Source organism: Argopecten irradians, chromosome 5 (genome assembly GCF_041381155.1).
Source record: "Argopecten irradians isolate NY chromosome 5, Ai_NY, whole genome shotgun sequence".
Lineage (NCBI taxonomy): Eukaryota > Metazoa > Mollusca > Bivalvia > Pectinida > Pectinidae > Argopecten > Argopecten irradians.
In genome coordinates this window covers 23,136,562-23,153,715 of record NC_091138.1, presented here as the reverse complement: position 1 = coordinate 23,153,715, position 17,154 = coordinate 23,136,562, and the positions used below count along the sequence as shown (strand labels likewise).

At 31.4% G+C, this 17,154-nt stretch overlaps 1 protein-coding gene across 7 annotated transcripts; it reads right to left on the bottom strand.

Annotated features, from left to right (window-relative positions):
* Positions 1–2,741: 2,741 nt before the first annotated feature.
* On the bottom strand, positions 2,742–15,827 carry LOC138323265 (uncharacterized). 7 transcript variants are annotated; one of them, XM_069267730.1, is made up of 6 exons: positions 15,700–15,827; positions 6,690–7,013; positions 6,349–6,396; positions 5,916–5,963; positions 5,347–5,394; positions 2,742–4,818 (listed from the first exon to the last, which is right to left on the bottom strand). In XM_069267730.1, exons 2-6 carry the CDS (start codon positions 6,913–6,915, stop codon positions 4,691–4,693), a joined length of 498 nt encoding a protein of 165 aa, XP_069123831.1. In that variant the 5' UTR covers positions 6,916–7,013; positions 15,700–15,827; the 3' UTR covers positions 2,742–4,690. The 7 variants fall into 7 exon arrangements, with proteins under 7 accessions (XP_069123831.1, XP_069123830.1, XP_069123832.1 ...); XM_069267729.1 differs by having other exon boundaries at positions 15,668–15,809; XM_069267731.1 differs by having other exon boundaries at positions 15,635–15,752.
* Between the last annotated feature and the right edge of the window lie 1,327 nt (positions 15,828–17,154).

Genomic DNA, 17,154 nt, shown 5'->3' with positions numbered 1-17,154 from the left:
TAGAATAAAAACGAATTTATTTTTATACCTAATCCTGTCACGTACATATATATTACCGTATAATATCTATGTAAGATTCTAATGAATACCTTCATATCAAGAATTATTTTTTGACAAACATAACTGACTATTTTATTTGTTCAGCCGACCTTATTAAAGTAGAAAGTCCTATCATTATCCGTTTAAGTGTTAAATCTACAAAAGCGTTCCGAATTATATCCAACTCGTAATAAAATTAAAAACATAAAAAATGACAAGGAAGTATTTGGTTTCCTTGTACGTTTCCAATCATTAAATTTGATAACTCAGTCGGCACCGTCACCGACCTCTCTTTTACTCTCAGAAACTATCCAGAATTATCAGAAACAATTATAGCCTTCCATTCCCTTCACTTATCTGCACCTATATTGAGAATTTTCTCTGTAGCTTAGTAAAACATTTTTTCTATCATAAAGGTTCTCCTGTTAGTTCTCTAGCGTCTTCTGCGAAAATAGTTATTATTGTTGGGATCAATTTTCGTGGATTGCAGGATTGTTTTTACAATTTTCGATGGAGAATACATCATACTCCCAACCATTGATGTTTCAGTGTTAGTACTTATCACGAATCTTCATTGCATGGTAGCAGGAACTACATACAACCAAGCTGAATGATAACCTTGTCAATCTAAACATGTCAATGTTACCTTTTAACTTCTGTATAGGTTTATAACTGTGTCTCAAAACTTCGGTAAATATATCGACGTTAATAAATAAGTATCAGCCACGAATTAAATATCTACCTTTAAACAATGTATTATATCACATTAGTGATGTAAATGTTAATTAATTAGAGAGATACTCACCTCCATATTCCATCTTAATGACTTATGTTATGGTCCATATTATTCCTTAAGCCTTGATCTTTTAATGTATTTTCGTATTTGCTACCGTTTAGTCTTTCTATTTTTTTTTTATTTTTTTTTTTTGACAACGATTTCAAATAAAAACTACGCAAGAATTATATTATTGATACCTTATTCAGTTTTTTATCAGTTTATTGCTAAGCAATATCATATATTTTAAAAATGTAATGCTCAATAACAAATACCGAAGTATAGTACCAAGTGTTTCAAAACGTTTTTGAAGACATCTGATTTTGTTTTGAAATATGTCTAATCAAGATCATTTTTGTTTTCTGCATAAAAATGGAACTGCTAGACAAATCAAGCAGCCAAAAATAAGTCGAGAAGGTCGATGTACATATTTTCCTTATTCTTTACTAATTCGCTTCTATAAATGAATAACCATTGAAACACAAAATAACAAATCAAATATCATTAACATTTTATTGATAACATAACAATAACAGAATTTTAAGATCGATGATGACGCCATGATAGAGTCAATAACATGAAATAGGCACCAAGTTCACGGGACAGTCGTTTACGATTACATGTTTTTTTCTAACCTAATTTGATGTTAATATTTTTCTACGAAATATACCATATCTGACAATTTATATCACAGAATTATTGCTGGAAAATCTACTAATAACACAACTGTTGTGTGATGTTTTTTGCTACATGATCTCCATAACTCTTCTTTAAGTGAATTCACAAATGTAAAATACTTGCCGAAAATATATTCATATTATGACGTCATTTGTGATCGATTACGAAATATGTATATTTCTCTCCATTTCCGCACAGATCAAGTTTTAATCTCATCGCTTCATGATATCCCATATCAAAAAAATACTTATTTAAGGTTCAATGCATAATATTAATCACATAATGCTCCGACTATTCAACAAAGTTTGCGCATTATTTGATACGTACCGCTCTATTGGGAATTACGTTATTTTAAATATAAAGCTTCTAAGACTCACTACGTATGAAATAAAAATCTAAAAAAGCACTATTGATATCAAATTTTGATAATACTAGTTGTTCACAATTGGAAAAAATGTATACAAAAACAATATCTTTCAAGCATTAGGTGTTAGAATATTATTACATTGCAAATTCTTTCTCTCTATATATTAATATTTCTTTATAATATACACGTACTTGTTTTGCCGCAATCAAATCATAGCCAAACATTTATTAAAAACAGGTAAGCGCAGTGATGAATTCGCGCATTCGTGATGATAACTATTCCGTATTTGCATATAACAGAGTCATCTGCACTTCCGGGTATGTATTGATTCTGACGACATGTGTTAACAAAAATAACTCACAAAACAATAATGTCAGAATGGAATCCTAACCGCAAGGGATGTAACTCTGTAATATGCAAAGACGGAATATGATTATTACAACCAAATATTAAGCTCAAAATGTTTGGCGCGAAAGGCGATAAAATATTATTACCGCTAAAACAGGTACGTGTACAGTGATATAAATTGTGTCTGACAGGTAGTATTTACACTATATACATGTAAATGTTTATTATATTCACACCCTTAGTATAACATAACTGGCCAATTGAGCTTCCTTTAAAGTGCAATAGTACCGTTTTGACATCATTAGCGAATGACGTCACTCGTTTGGCAAAATTGGCTATAATCACAGAACTGGTGGCGCCTTTTGCATGTCCACCACATAAAATAGGCGAAACAGCAAAACAATATGAGCATTAAAGATAAATATGATGATATGAATGAACGCCCTATGTTATGAATCAACAATAATTCAAAGAAAATGTTTTACAGCTAAAAACACAAAGTAACGGAATTATCCATTGACAACAGTTTTACAATTAAGTTTTTTTAAGTGAAGGATGTTTGTACAGTTTACACTGTTAATGTTTTGTCTCTTAAAGTACGTTTTATTGCTTTTCTATATACCTAATGGCCTATCACAGTTTCGTATGTAGGGAAATATATAACCTATATCATTCCTCTTGATATGTCCCTATAGGGTCGTAAAACATTGAGAATACCTCATAAAGTGATGACATCACTGCTGTTAAGTGGAACATGTGGCTGTTACGATAAAGCGAGTAAATTATATTCTACATCCTAAGTAAGTTATTTAGACAGAACACCCCAGTACGTGAGTTACAGGAATTGTTATATAATAATGTTAGGAGATAACATACATAGAATCAAGTCATAACTAATATTGTTCTTGTACCTCGTTTCCAGACAACATCTCCCTCTAAAAGCTAAGATTGTATTGAGCATTGACAGAGAATTTTTAAACCTTACCTCAAACACATCGAATATGTTCGTGTTAAACATTATTGTAGAAATTACGAGATTACCCAAAACATAAATGGATAACCAAACAATGGTGTTTACGAAGTGAAACAAACTAATTAACAAAATAACGAATTAACAAAGAATATTAACAAAACACAAGGCGGTACCTAATACGGTTTGAGTGTAAAATAACCACACACAATACAAAAAGCTCTTAATACAAAAAAACAATCAACAAAACAGCTTGCACCAAAGGTAAGAGAGCGTATTTTACATTTAAGAGATGGCATTAGAATTAACAGATGTGTACAACCTGCCAGCAGGAGCTACGTGTATGATATTTAATACATAATGATGTGTATGTAGATCTGCTAACTAGAACAAGATGTGATCTCCACTCATACGTACAGATGTTGTTTCTGGATCATACACACAGTTGTATTGTTATACACTCATGTATCTCTGCAATACCGCGGCGTGGCTTAACCATGACAAATTGCAATGGCGGTAACGTCTCAATGAACAAAATGGCATTGCATCAAAATTCGAACATCATTATTATAAACAAAACTTGTTCTATTATAATGGGCCTTTAAAATAGGATTTTCTTTTAATTTCCTTTTTGTTTTTCTCGTATACCTAATTTGCCATTTTAAGGTATGTAAAATTCCTGTTCAGCCCCGTTTTTTTAATATAGCGTATAGTTTCCAATTGTGAAATGTACATAGTAATATATTACAAAGTCCACGGTATGAGGGAAAATGCTCCTCCAGATGTTGGTATAATAGGCAGTAGTGTGATATCATACCCTCGAGATAACAATAGGTGGTACAGCCCTCGGAAACTCTAAAGTCTTGCGACAATTTTTTACCTCTCGGACATGTACCTAGCTCTATATAACCATACACAGACATGAAAGAATCGACATGAATTAGAGTGATATCATATTATGTATGCTACAAATATCAAACACTTTCAGCAATTTGTTCTATGAACTTGCTCATTAACATTTAACATTTCAATACGTAAATATCCAATATTTTCAATACTTTGGCTATGAACTCGTTGCGCAGTTAGAATTTACAGCATTTCATTTCCTGAGAAATTCACCTTCTTTCACAAATATTTGTTCTTGACGTTGATCAAGTTACAATCCATTTTTCTATGTAAGTTTTCCAGTTTGTCCACGAACCTGTTAACGTGTAGATCATTTTAAGTCCAGTGTGTCCACGAACCTGTAAACGTGTAGATCATTTTAAGTCCAGGGACAGTTTATCCATTCGTATGTTTATGAGTAACATCACTTTAATACGAATTTGCAACAATTTTTTTATTAACTTGTTTGGTTATAAATCCGTATAGTCTTTGAACGTGTTTATTAATTGTATCACTTTTGTACCCTGTATATAGTATTTAATACTTTTCTCCTCAGACGATCATAACAAAATCAGACACATCCCAATTTTATAGTCCTCCATTGTAATGACTCGGATTTTTCAGAATGTTAACATTCCGAATGGTCTTCGTGTTCAGTGGAAATTCTATCCTCTTGTACACACGGATTTCTCAAAGATTCCTCAGATACTTGTGTTGGAGATTTGATATGCTGAAGGCATCGCGAACAGTGGTTTTCTGTAACAAAGCATGAATCTGTTTTTATTTACATCTGTATTTATTCAACATTTGTGTACTTTTTATACACATTTATTTTATAATTATGATTTTATCGTATTTTTTGTTCTCGTTTTAAAACATATATTTTGAATGTAGATTTTTCTTTTTTCTATCTGTTAATTCAATATATATATATATGTGTGTGTGTGTGTCAACAACTGCTAAAACAAAACTAAAAAATCAAATTATGATATCAGTATACATCTTTCTTCTAAACATGAACCTAATATACCGGTAAGAAGTGGGAGAAAAGATGTCCATCTCTATATGACGTTATAATAGCCACTTCAAATTCAAGGTCACAAAATGTTTGTATCATTTTCATTCAATACTAAATGGACATTCATCTACCGGTCTTATTGTTTAGCAATCAATTTGTTACTTTCTGAAGTTCATATATATATTTTAAGAATTCATAGTCAAAAATGATCACAAAATCGTTATGAACGATGTCATAGAAATGTTGGTTTTACATGAAAGTCTTACCTGATGAAGTAGGGAGACTATCGACAGAGGCTATTAAAGAATGCCTTCCTGCAGATTATAAACAGAAAACGGAATATTTCAACGGATTGATTTTGAATTCCAAATAGTACAATAGTGTATCATTTAAGCTCTCTCTCTCTCTCTCTCTCTCTCTCTCTCTCTCTCTCTCTCTCTCTCTCTCTCTCTCTCTCTCTCTCTCTGGGCTAGAAGATATATTTCTATCATGAAGATATCTATGCTTCATATGTGTATGATAATATACTCATTTGGAGAGAAATGGTCTATAGGCAGTGCCTGTTATTTGATTCATCTTCTTGGGAAGTAAAATTAGTGAAAATTCATGGGAATACTGGAGCTTATGTGAATGATAATGTACTCATTGCTAATTTGGAGATAATGGTCTATAGCCAGTGCTTGTTATTTGATTCATTTTCTTGGGAAGTAAACTTCATTTGAATACCAGAAAAATATATACCCAAACACTGGCTTATTGAGAAGCAGAAAAGTGTTTATTTTAATAATTTTAAGAATCATTAAAGATGTTTTTCAAAATACAAACTATGTATTACCTGTTTGTGGAAGATCCTCATCACTCACCAATAACGCATGTCTTCTCTCTGTAATAGAATATATACGATACATGCATGTCTCTAAGTCTCCTTAACATATTGTGTCGACCTGAGATGATTCTCTTATTTTTCTTTAATAGTGAAGCAGCACTTATGTACAATTTAAATTTCAAAGATACAATAATGCTTCCGATATTAACAGCTTCTTCAATCCCTGTATGTTGATTAAACATATTTCAATATTCAATTTCACAGAATAGGCTATTGACTTAATTAGACAAATCGCCGCTTTTGATTACAGTGTATGACGTCTTTGTGCATTCATACTTTCATGGAAGCAAAACTACACATAAAATATTAATACATGTTTTATAAAACAATAGTAAACTATTTAGCATTCACAGCCACTGATGAAATAAATAATAAAACATACCTATAGGTGCTGAATTGTATCCACTATCATTGCTTGTTCCTGTCGCACCTAGACGCACACCATGAAATCATCAAATAAAATAATTAGTTCAGACCATTGTCATAACTATCATTATCCGTTAATTTAGATATGTTAAACAGAAAAATAACCAATTTGGAACTTCAGATTATTTTATTACACTATGTTATTTTAAAAAGTCAAAAACGTTCGTTATAATTATAAAATGTTGATTATTTATTCTTATAAAACGTAAAAACAATTACTTTTTGTATGTGTAATAATATACTTATTTAATTTATTCATCCTTTACTATTTAATTAAATTTTTAAAAAATAGCTCACCTCTGCCTCTGACCTCTCTAAATGGCTGATGAAGTTTTAAGCGAAGTGCCTCCAGTGAAGTTCTCACTAATTCTATTTTTTCGGTTTTGGTTGACAGTTTCTCCCTAAAATCATGTTCACCACGATCGTCGTTATAGGCCAATTCAGTTTCTACAGTATTTATTTTACTTTTGACTTGGTCCAGCAAGTCGCTGAGATCAGTGATAGCTTTGTGTTGGTCAGACATCTTCCCTCTTTACACCTCCTGGCTTATCATCCTAATTAATATATTATACCCGGCTGTAACATTGGTCAAACCACTGAGATAACAGGAACACAGACTACCTGGAATGTGAAGAATGGAAAGAATACAGAAAAACCGTCTATTCCGACACCTGTCTTTTCCGATATTCCGTCAAATCCGACACTGTACCATATCCCATGAACAACAGTCCACAACAATACCTGACGTTTTCGATACCCTGTCTTAAACGACAAAAGAGTCGTTTCTCATGGTACCGGATTACACAGGGGCAGATGTTTATTTTTTAAAGAAAACACAATGTAATATATCAATTCAAGTTAAGAAAACGCAATTCAGACAAATTATAGACAAATAATGTATATGCATGTACCTTGTTTAAAAGTTTTGCTTATGGTGTATAAATAACATCCTTTTCATAATAGATGTATTAAAAGAAACTACTGCTTGGTGTTTTGAGAAATAATTACAGATCTTCATTATATTTACATCCCGCCAATATGTGGTCTATAATGTATAACGATTATTTATTACAAATACAAAATGTATTGCCCGGATATATCATGATACTTAGTAACCTAAACAAAGGACCAGTTTTTCACTGAATGTCAAACAAAAAGGACATTATCAACTATTCCGAAAACAATGAATACTATACTACTATACCCAGCATCCCTGCACCCCTTCCTTTTTCCTACCAAAGCATCTTATAGTTATCACAGATATCTCATAGTAGAAATAATCAGTATCGTCAAATAGGTTATGTGTTATATATATGGAAACGGATTAGTACCCTTATTGAATAAAAATATTGTTTAAACTAAAATATCCATTTGTACCTTCCTTTCTATTTCATTTCTTGATAGCTCTCTTAGTATATAAGCAAGAAATGATACCCACTAGATGTAATTCCTTAACACATAAAAATGAAATAAACAAAGTGTCAGCTCTTTTTCTGATTCGCATGGATGCGTTTTAGACTTCCTGTTAGGGAGACTTTTACACAACATATAGAGGTATTGTATATAGCTATAGTTGGTGTTACGTCTTTGATCCATAAAGTAGTCATAAAGTGTTATTGATGTTGTTGTGATACATAATTATTCCTAATGAGAGCCATCTGATAAAATCTCAAAAAATAAGCAAATATTTGTTTTCACTTTTTATCAATTTTATGAAGACATGATCAATTATTAGCATGTATATATAGAAACCTATATTAATAATCTATTGTGCCGATTTTCCTTTGATATCTTATTTACATTACTGCACCACGTAAACCAGGTAAATATACTTGATAACACAACTAAACAAGTTATGATCTGTTCCTTACGTTAGTTCATCACCTAAACCGAACCAAACTATTGTTTTATACCTGTATACTCGTCACACAACAAACAGTTATATATCATTAACTTTATCTTAAAACTGAACAAAGCTTAAAACGGATCAGTATAATCACCATAACAAACTCCATTCAAAACTAACTAGGAAATCGCCGACAAAGTATGTGGTGAGAAAAAGTTCATTATTTACCATCTTATTAGATGTAGACAATCTTTAAAACCTTCCTCGTTCGGTAATGGATTGACTTTTCCTTATGATGACGATAGCGAACCAACATCTTCAAAACCAGCTATGCTAGTCAAACGTACAGCGGAAGTTGGGCGATTCGGAAATACTACTACCAAAAGAGGATACTTTAATGATCCAGGTTCTACTATCCTTCTTTAAAGTAATTAAACAAACGTTGATGAACATGAAACAATGTACAAGATATAATGTATAAGATAGTATTATACCATGTAATGTATTATACCATATAATGCATTATACCATATAATGTATCATACCATATAATGTATCATACCATATAATGTATTATACCATATAATGTATCATACCATATAATGTATTATACCATATAATGTATCATACCATTTAATGTAATATACCCTATAATGTATTATACCATATAATGTATTATACCATATTTTGTCTCATACCATATATTGTAATGTACCATATAATGTATTATACCCTATAATGTATCATACCACACAATGTATTATACCATATAATGTATTATACCATATAATGTATTATACCATATATATTCATAAAATAAAATATTTGTTCTGAAAGTCGTAGCATAAAGCAAGTCCAATATACATTCAAAGCCTTTTGCTCAGCATAATGGAACCAAACTTTTATGAGCTTAAAAATCTTTATAGAAAACAACAGTGTCCCATTAGCCTTGGTATTTATTTCATTCGTCACTAAAATTTTACAATGGACTGTTCGGGTTATTGAATTAGAGTAGTCCAAATGTGTCTTTAAAGGGTTTGCTGAGTTAACATGTCACTTTCTTTCGCATACATACAGTATACATGCTGTCAACAAGGAATCGGAAAGGCGTGAAGAATTATTAATCGATATTTTTTCCTTAGTGAAATTGGAAGCGTAGCATTTTTAAGTACAACTTCTTTCGTGATTTAAAACTGGAAAACCGGCTTCTAATTAGACTTTGCACCCCACGGGTTAACTATAAACCACCTTTGATGCATACCTAATGATATTGGTTAAGCACACGTAGTTAGATTTTAGGCAAAGTAATTCGAGTAGTTTTCGATCAAGTCATGCATCAAGGTCGTCCATTCAAACTTTCCAAATTAAGTATCAACGGAAAACTAATCACATGGCTGGAAAAATGTCTAAGCGATAGGAAATAACTGTTATACATACTGGGAAATTGTCAAGACTGTTGTACTTTAGAGGTCGACACTATGAAACTTCTAAACCTGTATATGTATCCATATTTACATTGTACCAATATGTTTCTACTGAATCCACTGTTTTATGACTTTCGATATCAATATGGCTGTTACCAAAAATTTTAGAGTCTAAGATGTCATGAAAAGACTGGGTTTACGTAAGTGTATGAATTCACTGAAAAATGTTAAAATGTTCTCAAAATTGATCAATATGAAAGTGTATTCTAATTAAACTATTTAAAATGGATTGACGTGTTATGTTTATCTATGTTCATCCGGTTTATCGGCAGTTCCATCATATGCTATTTTTCTCTATGCAGGCGTATAAGTTTTATTTTCATACTTTATTTTTGATCTATTTTCTTTTTCATAACCGGAATGGCATATAAGCATAGATTGTCATATTTTTGACATGCAGTGGTGTATTGCATACAGTGGGTGTTTTAGCATACCTATCATGGTGTGCTAACGCGTACAGGTGCTAGAACACCATATGTATACATTATGTTACACACCAATGCATGACAAAATTTGACAGTCAATTCTTAATTGACAAAAAAATCATGACGAAAATAACTTTAAAAAAAACTGAAACCGGCAGCGACAAAAATGCTCGACTGTAAAAGACATATAGTTCACTCACAGATCATCTATTTAGAAATAATGTCCAATCTCCATTTTGTGTACGGCGTATGTGGCCAATTGATTTACACTACCTTTCCCTCATAGAATTTATCATAATGACGAGTTTTACCATCATATTACTATATATCTCATGTTTCCTGGGAACGAGATATTACTTATAGTGTTAATATGTTTATTTTTTTTGCATTCCGGAGCTACTACATACTTTAACAAATATCTATAGTATATTAAACCAAAATAAGCGCTTTTAAACGAAACCGTATACTCCTCTTTTCCCTTTTCTGCTATTTAATATTTTAAACACTTTTTTCAGTCATTCCTATTTTACCCTTTACTGTATTCAAAAACATCTTCGATCAAACCTACACCTTGTCTTAAATATTTAAATATTTTTTGGTATTATTAGGTAAACAAAACTATGTATCAGACGTTTTATCTGATGTCCATTTTGAACTTGAATGCAATTTGAACATGATGGTCCTGTGATTTACATAAGTGCATTATATATATTCTAAAATATAAATTGTGCATGATATGATGTATTTGAAATTTATAAATAATGAAAAGTGTAGAATAAAATGAACTCGTTAATCGTTAAATATTCAATTGCCAACAACACATGCTTTATATCTACACGGATTCCAAATCTAGATCAGATATTGAAAAATGAAGATAATTAAGATTCTGTTTAAATGTTTACTTCCTGATTCGTAATGATAACAAAAGTAGTCCTCAAAGCAAACAACATATACCGGAAGTTTTAAATAACTTAATATATTGTATTTCTATAATGATTCGCTGATCACTTAGTCATGTGATAAGAGGTTGAAATGTATGTCGATGAATGATATGTGTATGGATGTCCATAGTAACGGTGAATCATGGACTGTTGTGATGACCCTATAAACTATTTCCCTTTCTTGGTACAATGTGTCACCGAGTTGTTAGTCTTGTATATGGGTTCATATTAGTTCATGTTTAAACGATGGAAGAGGAAAATAATAAAAGACAAAGAATGCAAAAACAATTCTCAATAAATATTTGCAATACATTGCATTTAAAAGGAAATTATGGTTATTTTAGATATGCCTACTGATAAAATCAGGATAGACATGCACACAAAAAAATGTGTATTTAAATAAAATGGTGTCATGTGTTATATTGATACACAATTAATAAAAAAAGAGACGGGTTTAGTATGAAACAAGTTCATTTCAAATATATCTATACTAAATCTAGAAATTACTAATTTTCTATTACAAGAAAACTACTCTAGATATGGAAGACAACACGTAAGAAAAGAAAACCAACAGAGTAACTGCCAGTGTGATATAAAATGTTCAAAATGCTGTATCAAACAATTGATAAATTCAATGAATCATAATTTACAATACAAATGGTTTCTCCTCCTAAATAAGAATCGAAAGGCAAGTAACTACAGGTACTGCTTTACAACAATTTCAAGAAGAGATATATATGAAAGTAGTTGTTAGGGTTTGTGCTTTCAGCTCGAAGATAAGCATGATTGTCCTAGCACAGGAGGACTCTCATACAGTAAGAACTTAATGATATCTCTGAATAGATGTCTGCATATAATTCAAAATCCAAAAGTATTTTGAAATAAAAGAGAGCAAATGCAATAGAAAGCATTGTGTATTATAATGCTATGTAGATACTTTTTTTAATATTTTAGAAAGGAACATACTTTCAAACCTGCGAATCTAACCCATTCGAAAGGTAGTAACTTGTTCTGGAAATGTACTTTATGGTGTTATAATCGATGAAAACGCTTGGGAAACATTAAAAAGGAATACAAAGCGAGTTCAAGCTATTTGAAAAGGAAGTAAAGTTTAATGAATATAAATGAGTGCAATTTTTGGGACTGTTCTGTCCTCTAACAATAGATGTTATAAACATAGTAATAGTATACTCGCCTAATTTCAAGGTCGTTTGTGAGACGATACGACCAATAGTCATGACCTATTTATGGAACAGAACGTCAGAAAAACACCGTCAAAACGACGTCATTTATGTGTTACGCAATATTTCACCAACATCGCGCGTTACGTCTAACAGTACAAAATGGCCCACATAAATTATAACAATGCTTGGGGAAAATTGACCTTAAAATACGAATGCAGAACTTTGGTCCCAATACATTGGCCAATACATAACAAATTGACCTCGTAAATAAAGTGCACCTCAGACACAACAATTGACACTTTCTGGCCCCAAGTTTACAAAAAGATTGTTTAAGTAATCTGGTTCTAAACAAGGAGATGATTACACACAATTTATGAACCATTTAAGCACATAAATGTGTCTAATATTGGAATGGAACAGCTTATCCTTAAAACATAATGTGCCTTCAGTTCATACTCACAAATAAACAAGTTCTGTTAATGTATTTCACCACTAAAAGTTACCAACAAGTTTTGAATTACAATGCTTACAATGCATAGGTTTTAATTTTGCAAAGTCAGAAAACTGTTCAAAATGAATTACAGTGTAATGATCACACATGGTCTAACCAAGAAGACATTGAATGTATAAATATATATTCATTAATCTTAAACACAAATATTTTTTTATATTAAGACCACATATTCATTTTTGAACATATATTTACTTTTAATGAATTAGGTTATTTTATGAGCACATATTTATTTTATGAGCACATATTTATGTTTTTGACCTTATATTCATTTTTCAACATATATTTACATTTTGAATATGTTTTTCGTGTTATTGAACAAATATCTATCTATTATATTTTTCGGAGAAAAAATATTATTTTTATGAATATTGCAACGTTTCACATGCCAGAGTTGTGGCCCATAATTTCATATCAACTTTTTACTGCGATAAAGCAGAAAAAAATTAGTAAAGCGCATAACTTCTGTGTTACAAATATTATCAATCATTGTAATGTTTGTCTGTGCGTTTGAATGATTTTCACAGCTTAATTCATCAAACTTAGATAAAAATATGATTCCAAACTTTTCGTCCAGTTATGGCACATATAATTTAAACAAGGTTAATACTATGTTGTTCAGGAATGAAATGTAATTTAAAATATGAAATATCTATTGAACAAGCCCTCGCTTTTAACATAAACTGTTTCAGTACACTTTTAAACACATAGCATTATCAAAACATTTCGTTGTAACAAGATTAAATAGGTACATTTATGGGAATGTTTTGATGTTTTCATGTGACAGTGTGTCTGAATTTAAGGGTCGTTATTACGACAAAGCTAGGCAGTAAACATTAATTACATACAGAGCAAAACAGTTTCTTAACACACTAAAATGGACCATTCTTACCAAGCTATCACTCAAATTGTTATTGACTTGAAATAAAGACTATTATTATTATTACTCTGGCAATTAAAACAATTTTTTTTAGTTGGGCAATATTAATGTTTAAAGGCAAGGACTTTCCCACTTCGACCATGTTGCTGTAGGGGACGGAATGTTCCAGTAATAAGCAAATGGTTTGGAGGGTATCGATAAGCTGGTTCTAATTCATAATCATCATGTTTGAGGCGATTAATGACCCTATGACACTGTTTTAGATTAAATCAATTGTCGTTATTTCAGGGGTATTTCATTCTTTACAGTCTGTGTTCTAAGTATCACATAGTGCTAGTGACAGGCATCATGTTAATCTATATAAAAGGAGAAATTGTTGTGGCGTGGATATTTTGTGATTCAGAGATCAGATTCCATGAATGATGTTTTTTTAAAGCTAAGAATAGATGTGTTTAAGTTGTTTGTCTAGAATCAGGACACATTTTAATGAAACAATGATAAAACACACACAATTCCATGGCACAAACTGTTCAGTCAAACACTGATAGTAACACACACAATTCCATGGCACAAACTGTTCAGTCAGACATTCTGATAATGTTATAAGATACTCCCTGAAACAAACGTTGTTGGAAGAGTGATTTGTACTATTAAATATCATAATAATGTCACAAATGTCTGAGACAGACTGTTATTGGGAAAATATATCCACTTACGTAATTTGTCAACAGAGACACTGACCTGCCATAGGAACAATCTCCTTCCTGAATGGACTATATATCGTCACAATAAACTCGTACTAGGACAACATGTCATGTAAAATATAGCTGACCATGGGGACCAGGCGATTCCCAACACAGAACAACAGGTCGATACTCTCATCTTACATATACAGAATATCAACACGTGTCCATATAACAATATATTGTTCGAAAGAAAAGGTAAGATATAAAGGTAAACAAGGAAGTCTTCCTCATTGTAGATTTGACAGAAAATAAACTCACATGTGTTAACAAATAAAGTAAATCAAGTTGATAAATTGAAGTTAATCTACAAAATAAAAGAATATTATGTTATATTACATCAAATTACCGAATATTATCAGTGTTCTGTACTTACCGATCAGCTTAGAAATGTATGGTATGGCCGTTAAGGTAATTCCCTTGACTGGTCTATTAATAGATTTTGGGTTATTCATATGTTTATCATGCTACGGCGGAACACAACATATTGTGATCAGAAGTCCTATTATGAATATAGTAAATTCGTTCACAAGTATTATATATATATATATATTCGTCTAAAGTAAAATATAACTGATAAGGAATCTAGAGCTTGTGCTTAATACTGAGTTTTGGATCACGTGGATGATATTGAGAAGGGACGACCCGTCATTTTTTCCGATAAAAAAATTCATGGTACGAAAGAAAACTTAGATGTAAGATTTTTATGGAATTATTGTGTCCTATTAGGATACTAGTAAGTTATAAAATGGACTAATGCATCTGTGAACAAATAAAATCACGAAATTTGCATGCGATTTTTCTAATTACGTGTACATATATGATTAATAAATACGCCTCGGGAAATAGACAAGTCTCGGGAAACCAGAAACTTGCTATACACCTCAAGCCCATACTTAAACTGTTTTAATATACCGATACATACAAAAGCTATGATTAGACTAAAACATTTATTTGTCTCCTACGCTATATCCTTGCCGCATACGTCCTTATAAATCAATGCCCATGGTCATAAGATAATGAAAAAATTCCTTTACATATTCAATCTTATTTTTGACATTTCAAATTATTCAACGATTATGATTGTGATTGCATGTTCATTTTGTTGTCTATTCAAACCGCGTGTTCAAGTTTGATTAGTTATACAACATTTTCTACCAGTAAGTTAGATAATGTTGTGATTCCGAGAAGTTAACAACTTACAAGCCTACATTACAAATGTACATACATTTACAGTACTTATACATGAACGTCCACCTACCCTGATGCATTTTATTCCAACCTCTCACTTACAAGACATGACGAGTGTGGTACCAGTTTTCGTCCGACACTAACATCGTTTGGTTAAGTTAACAGAGATGGCGTGATCGGAAATCTCGCCCACCTCAAAAATTCTTTGCTCGACGGAAAGACCCGAGTGCGAGTGTGTGTTAGTTTCTAGGGTCGTGTTAGTTCGAAAAACTAGCACAAAGCTGAGCGAGGTTTTTTGGAAATAGTAGGGAGCTAGTAAATTGTACAAACATACATATAATGTAAATAAAGCTGAGGTATATTAAAAAGTATATAGATAAAACATAATTTTTTGATAATTGGTAACATAGTTTTAAGTCAATATATATGTAGCATTCATTAGCCTAAATTCCTCTCGTATGGTCTAGTTGATTTTGATATGTTACAGATCATCAAAATGCACATCAATACACATCAAAATGCCTCTATCCGTATAGCTGCACAGCAACATTGCCTACTAAATATGGTCGGGTATATTAGAGTTAAGATATATAAACTACCAATCTGCAGCGAACAGTTAACCATGAATAAAATCAGGAATGAGGCATTAAATTTGATGACAAAAGACGAATAAAAAATATTCAGGTAGACCGTCCCTTCTTGTTTCCTCTAAAGGAATTAGTTTATTTTTTATATTTTGATATTTGGTATACCCTGGTCACAAAAAGCACATGTTTTCTTCCATGGTTGCAAACAATATTTTGTAATGACTCCGAATTTTAAGAATTTTTGATAAATATATTTCCTCTCTGTAACATCTATTCACATATAAAGAATATTTAGATATGCCCAAATTATGTTCATACCTTCAGCAGGTGATACAGAATTCAATACTATATCATATAAGCTCGGTTTTCTTCAATAAAACGAAATATCGTAATTTTAAGTTTAAATCCAATTTTAGTGAGAAATTGCATCGAAATAGTCATGTTTTCTGTTGGGTTTTTTTTCTGAAAAAATGGTCTGAAGAAAAATACATTTTAACCTTTCAACTGTTATGTTATTCATTTATCCATTGTTAGTTTTCTAAAATCATATTATTGGGGCAAACAAGATAACGCAATCATTACATATCTTAATGAGTTTATTTATTAATGATATAAAGTACAACAAACCAGTTTACGGGCTAGGCCTGACCTCAAATTTTCAAAAAGAGTCTGATAATTTTTATTGTAGCTCGAAACTGTAATGTTTCCATTCAAAACACGACTCTCCTCCTTCGGCATCCATATATTGTGTAAATGTATTTCTATGCTACAAAAAGATAGGTATACAATTATAATAATAACGGTCATTTATTTGTTATTACTGAGGTTTTTTTTTTATTTGGGTCTCAGTAAATCCATGTATATCCCATCTGACTGTTTAGCGACTACTATGGTTCTTGGATTTTACTTCATGCATGAATCTTCAAAATTATTCTGTATTTACTAATAATCATCCCGGTTCACAACTTAA

What these genes read in the sequence shown, in the direction of transcription:
- LOC138323265 (XM_069267730.1), bottom strand. Translation starts at nt 6,915, where the DNA reads ATGTCTGACCAACACAAAGCTATCACTGATCTCAGCGACTTGCTGGAC. An exon ending in TGAGGATCTTCCACAAACAG is followed by an intron (nt 5,395 to 5,915) that starts GTAATACATAGT and finishes TATAATCTGCAG; the next exon opens with GAAGGCATTCTTTAATAGCC. An exon ending in TAGTCTCCCTACTTCATCAG is followed by an intron (nt 4,819 to 5,346) that starts GTAAGACTTTCA and finishes GCTTTGTTACAG; the next exon opens with AAAACCACTGTTCGCGATGC.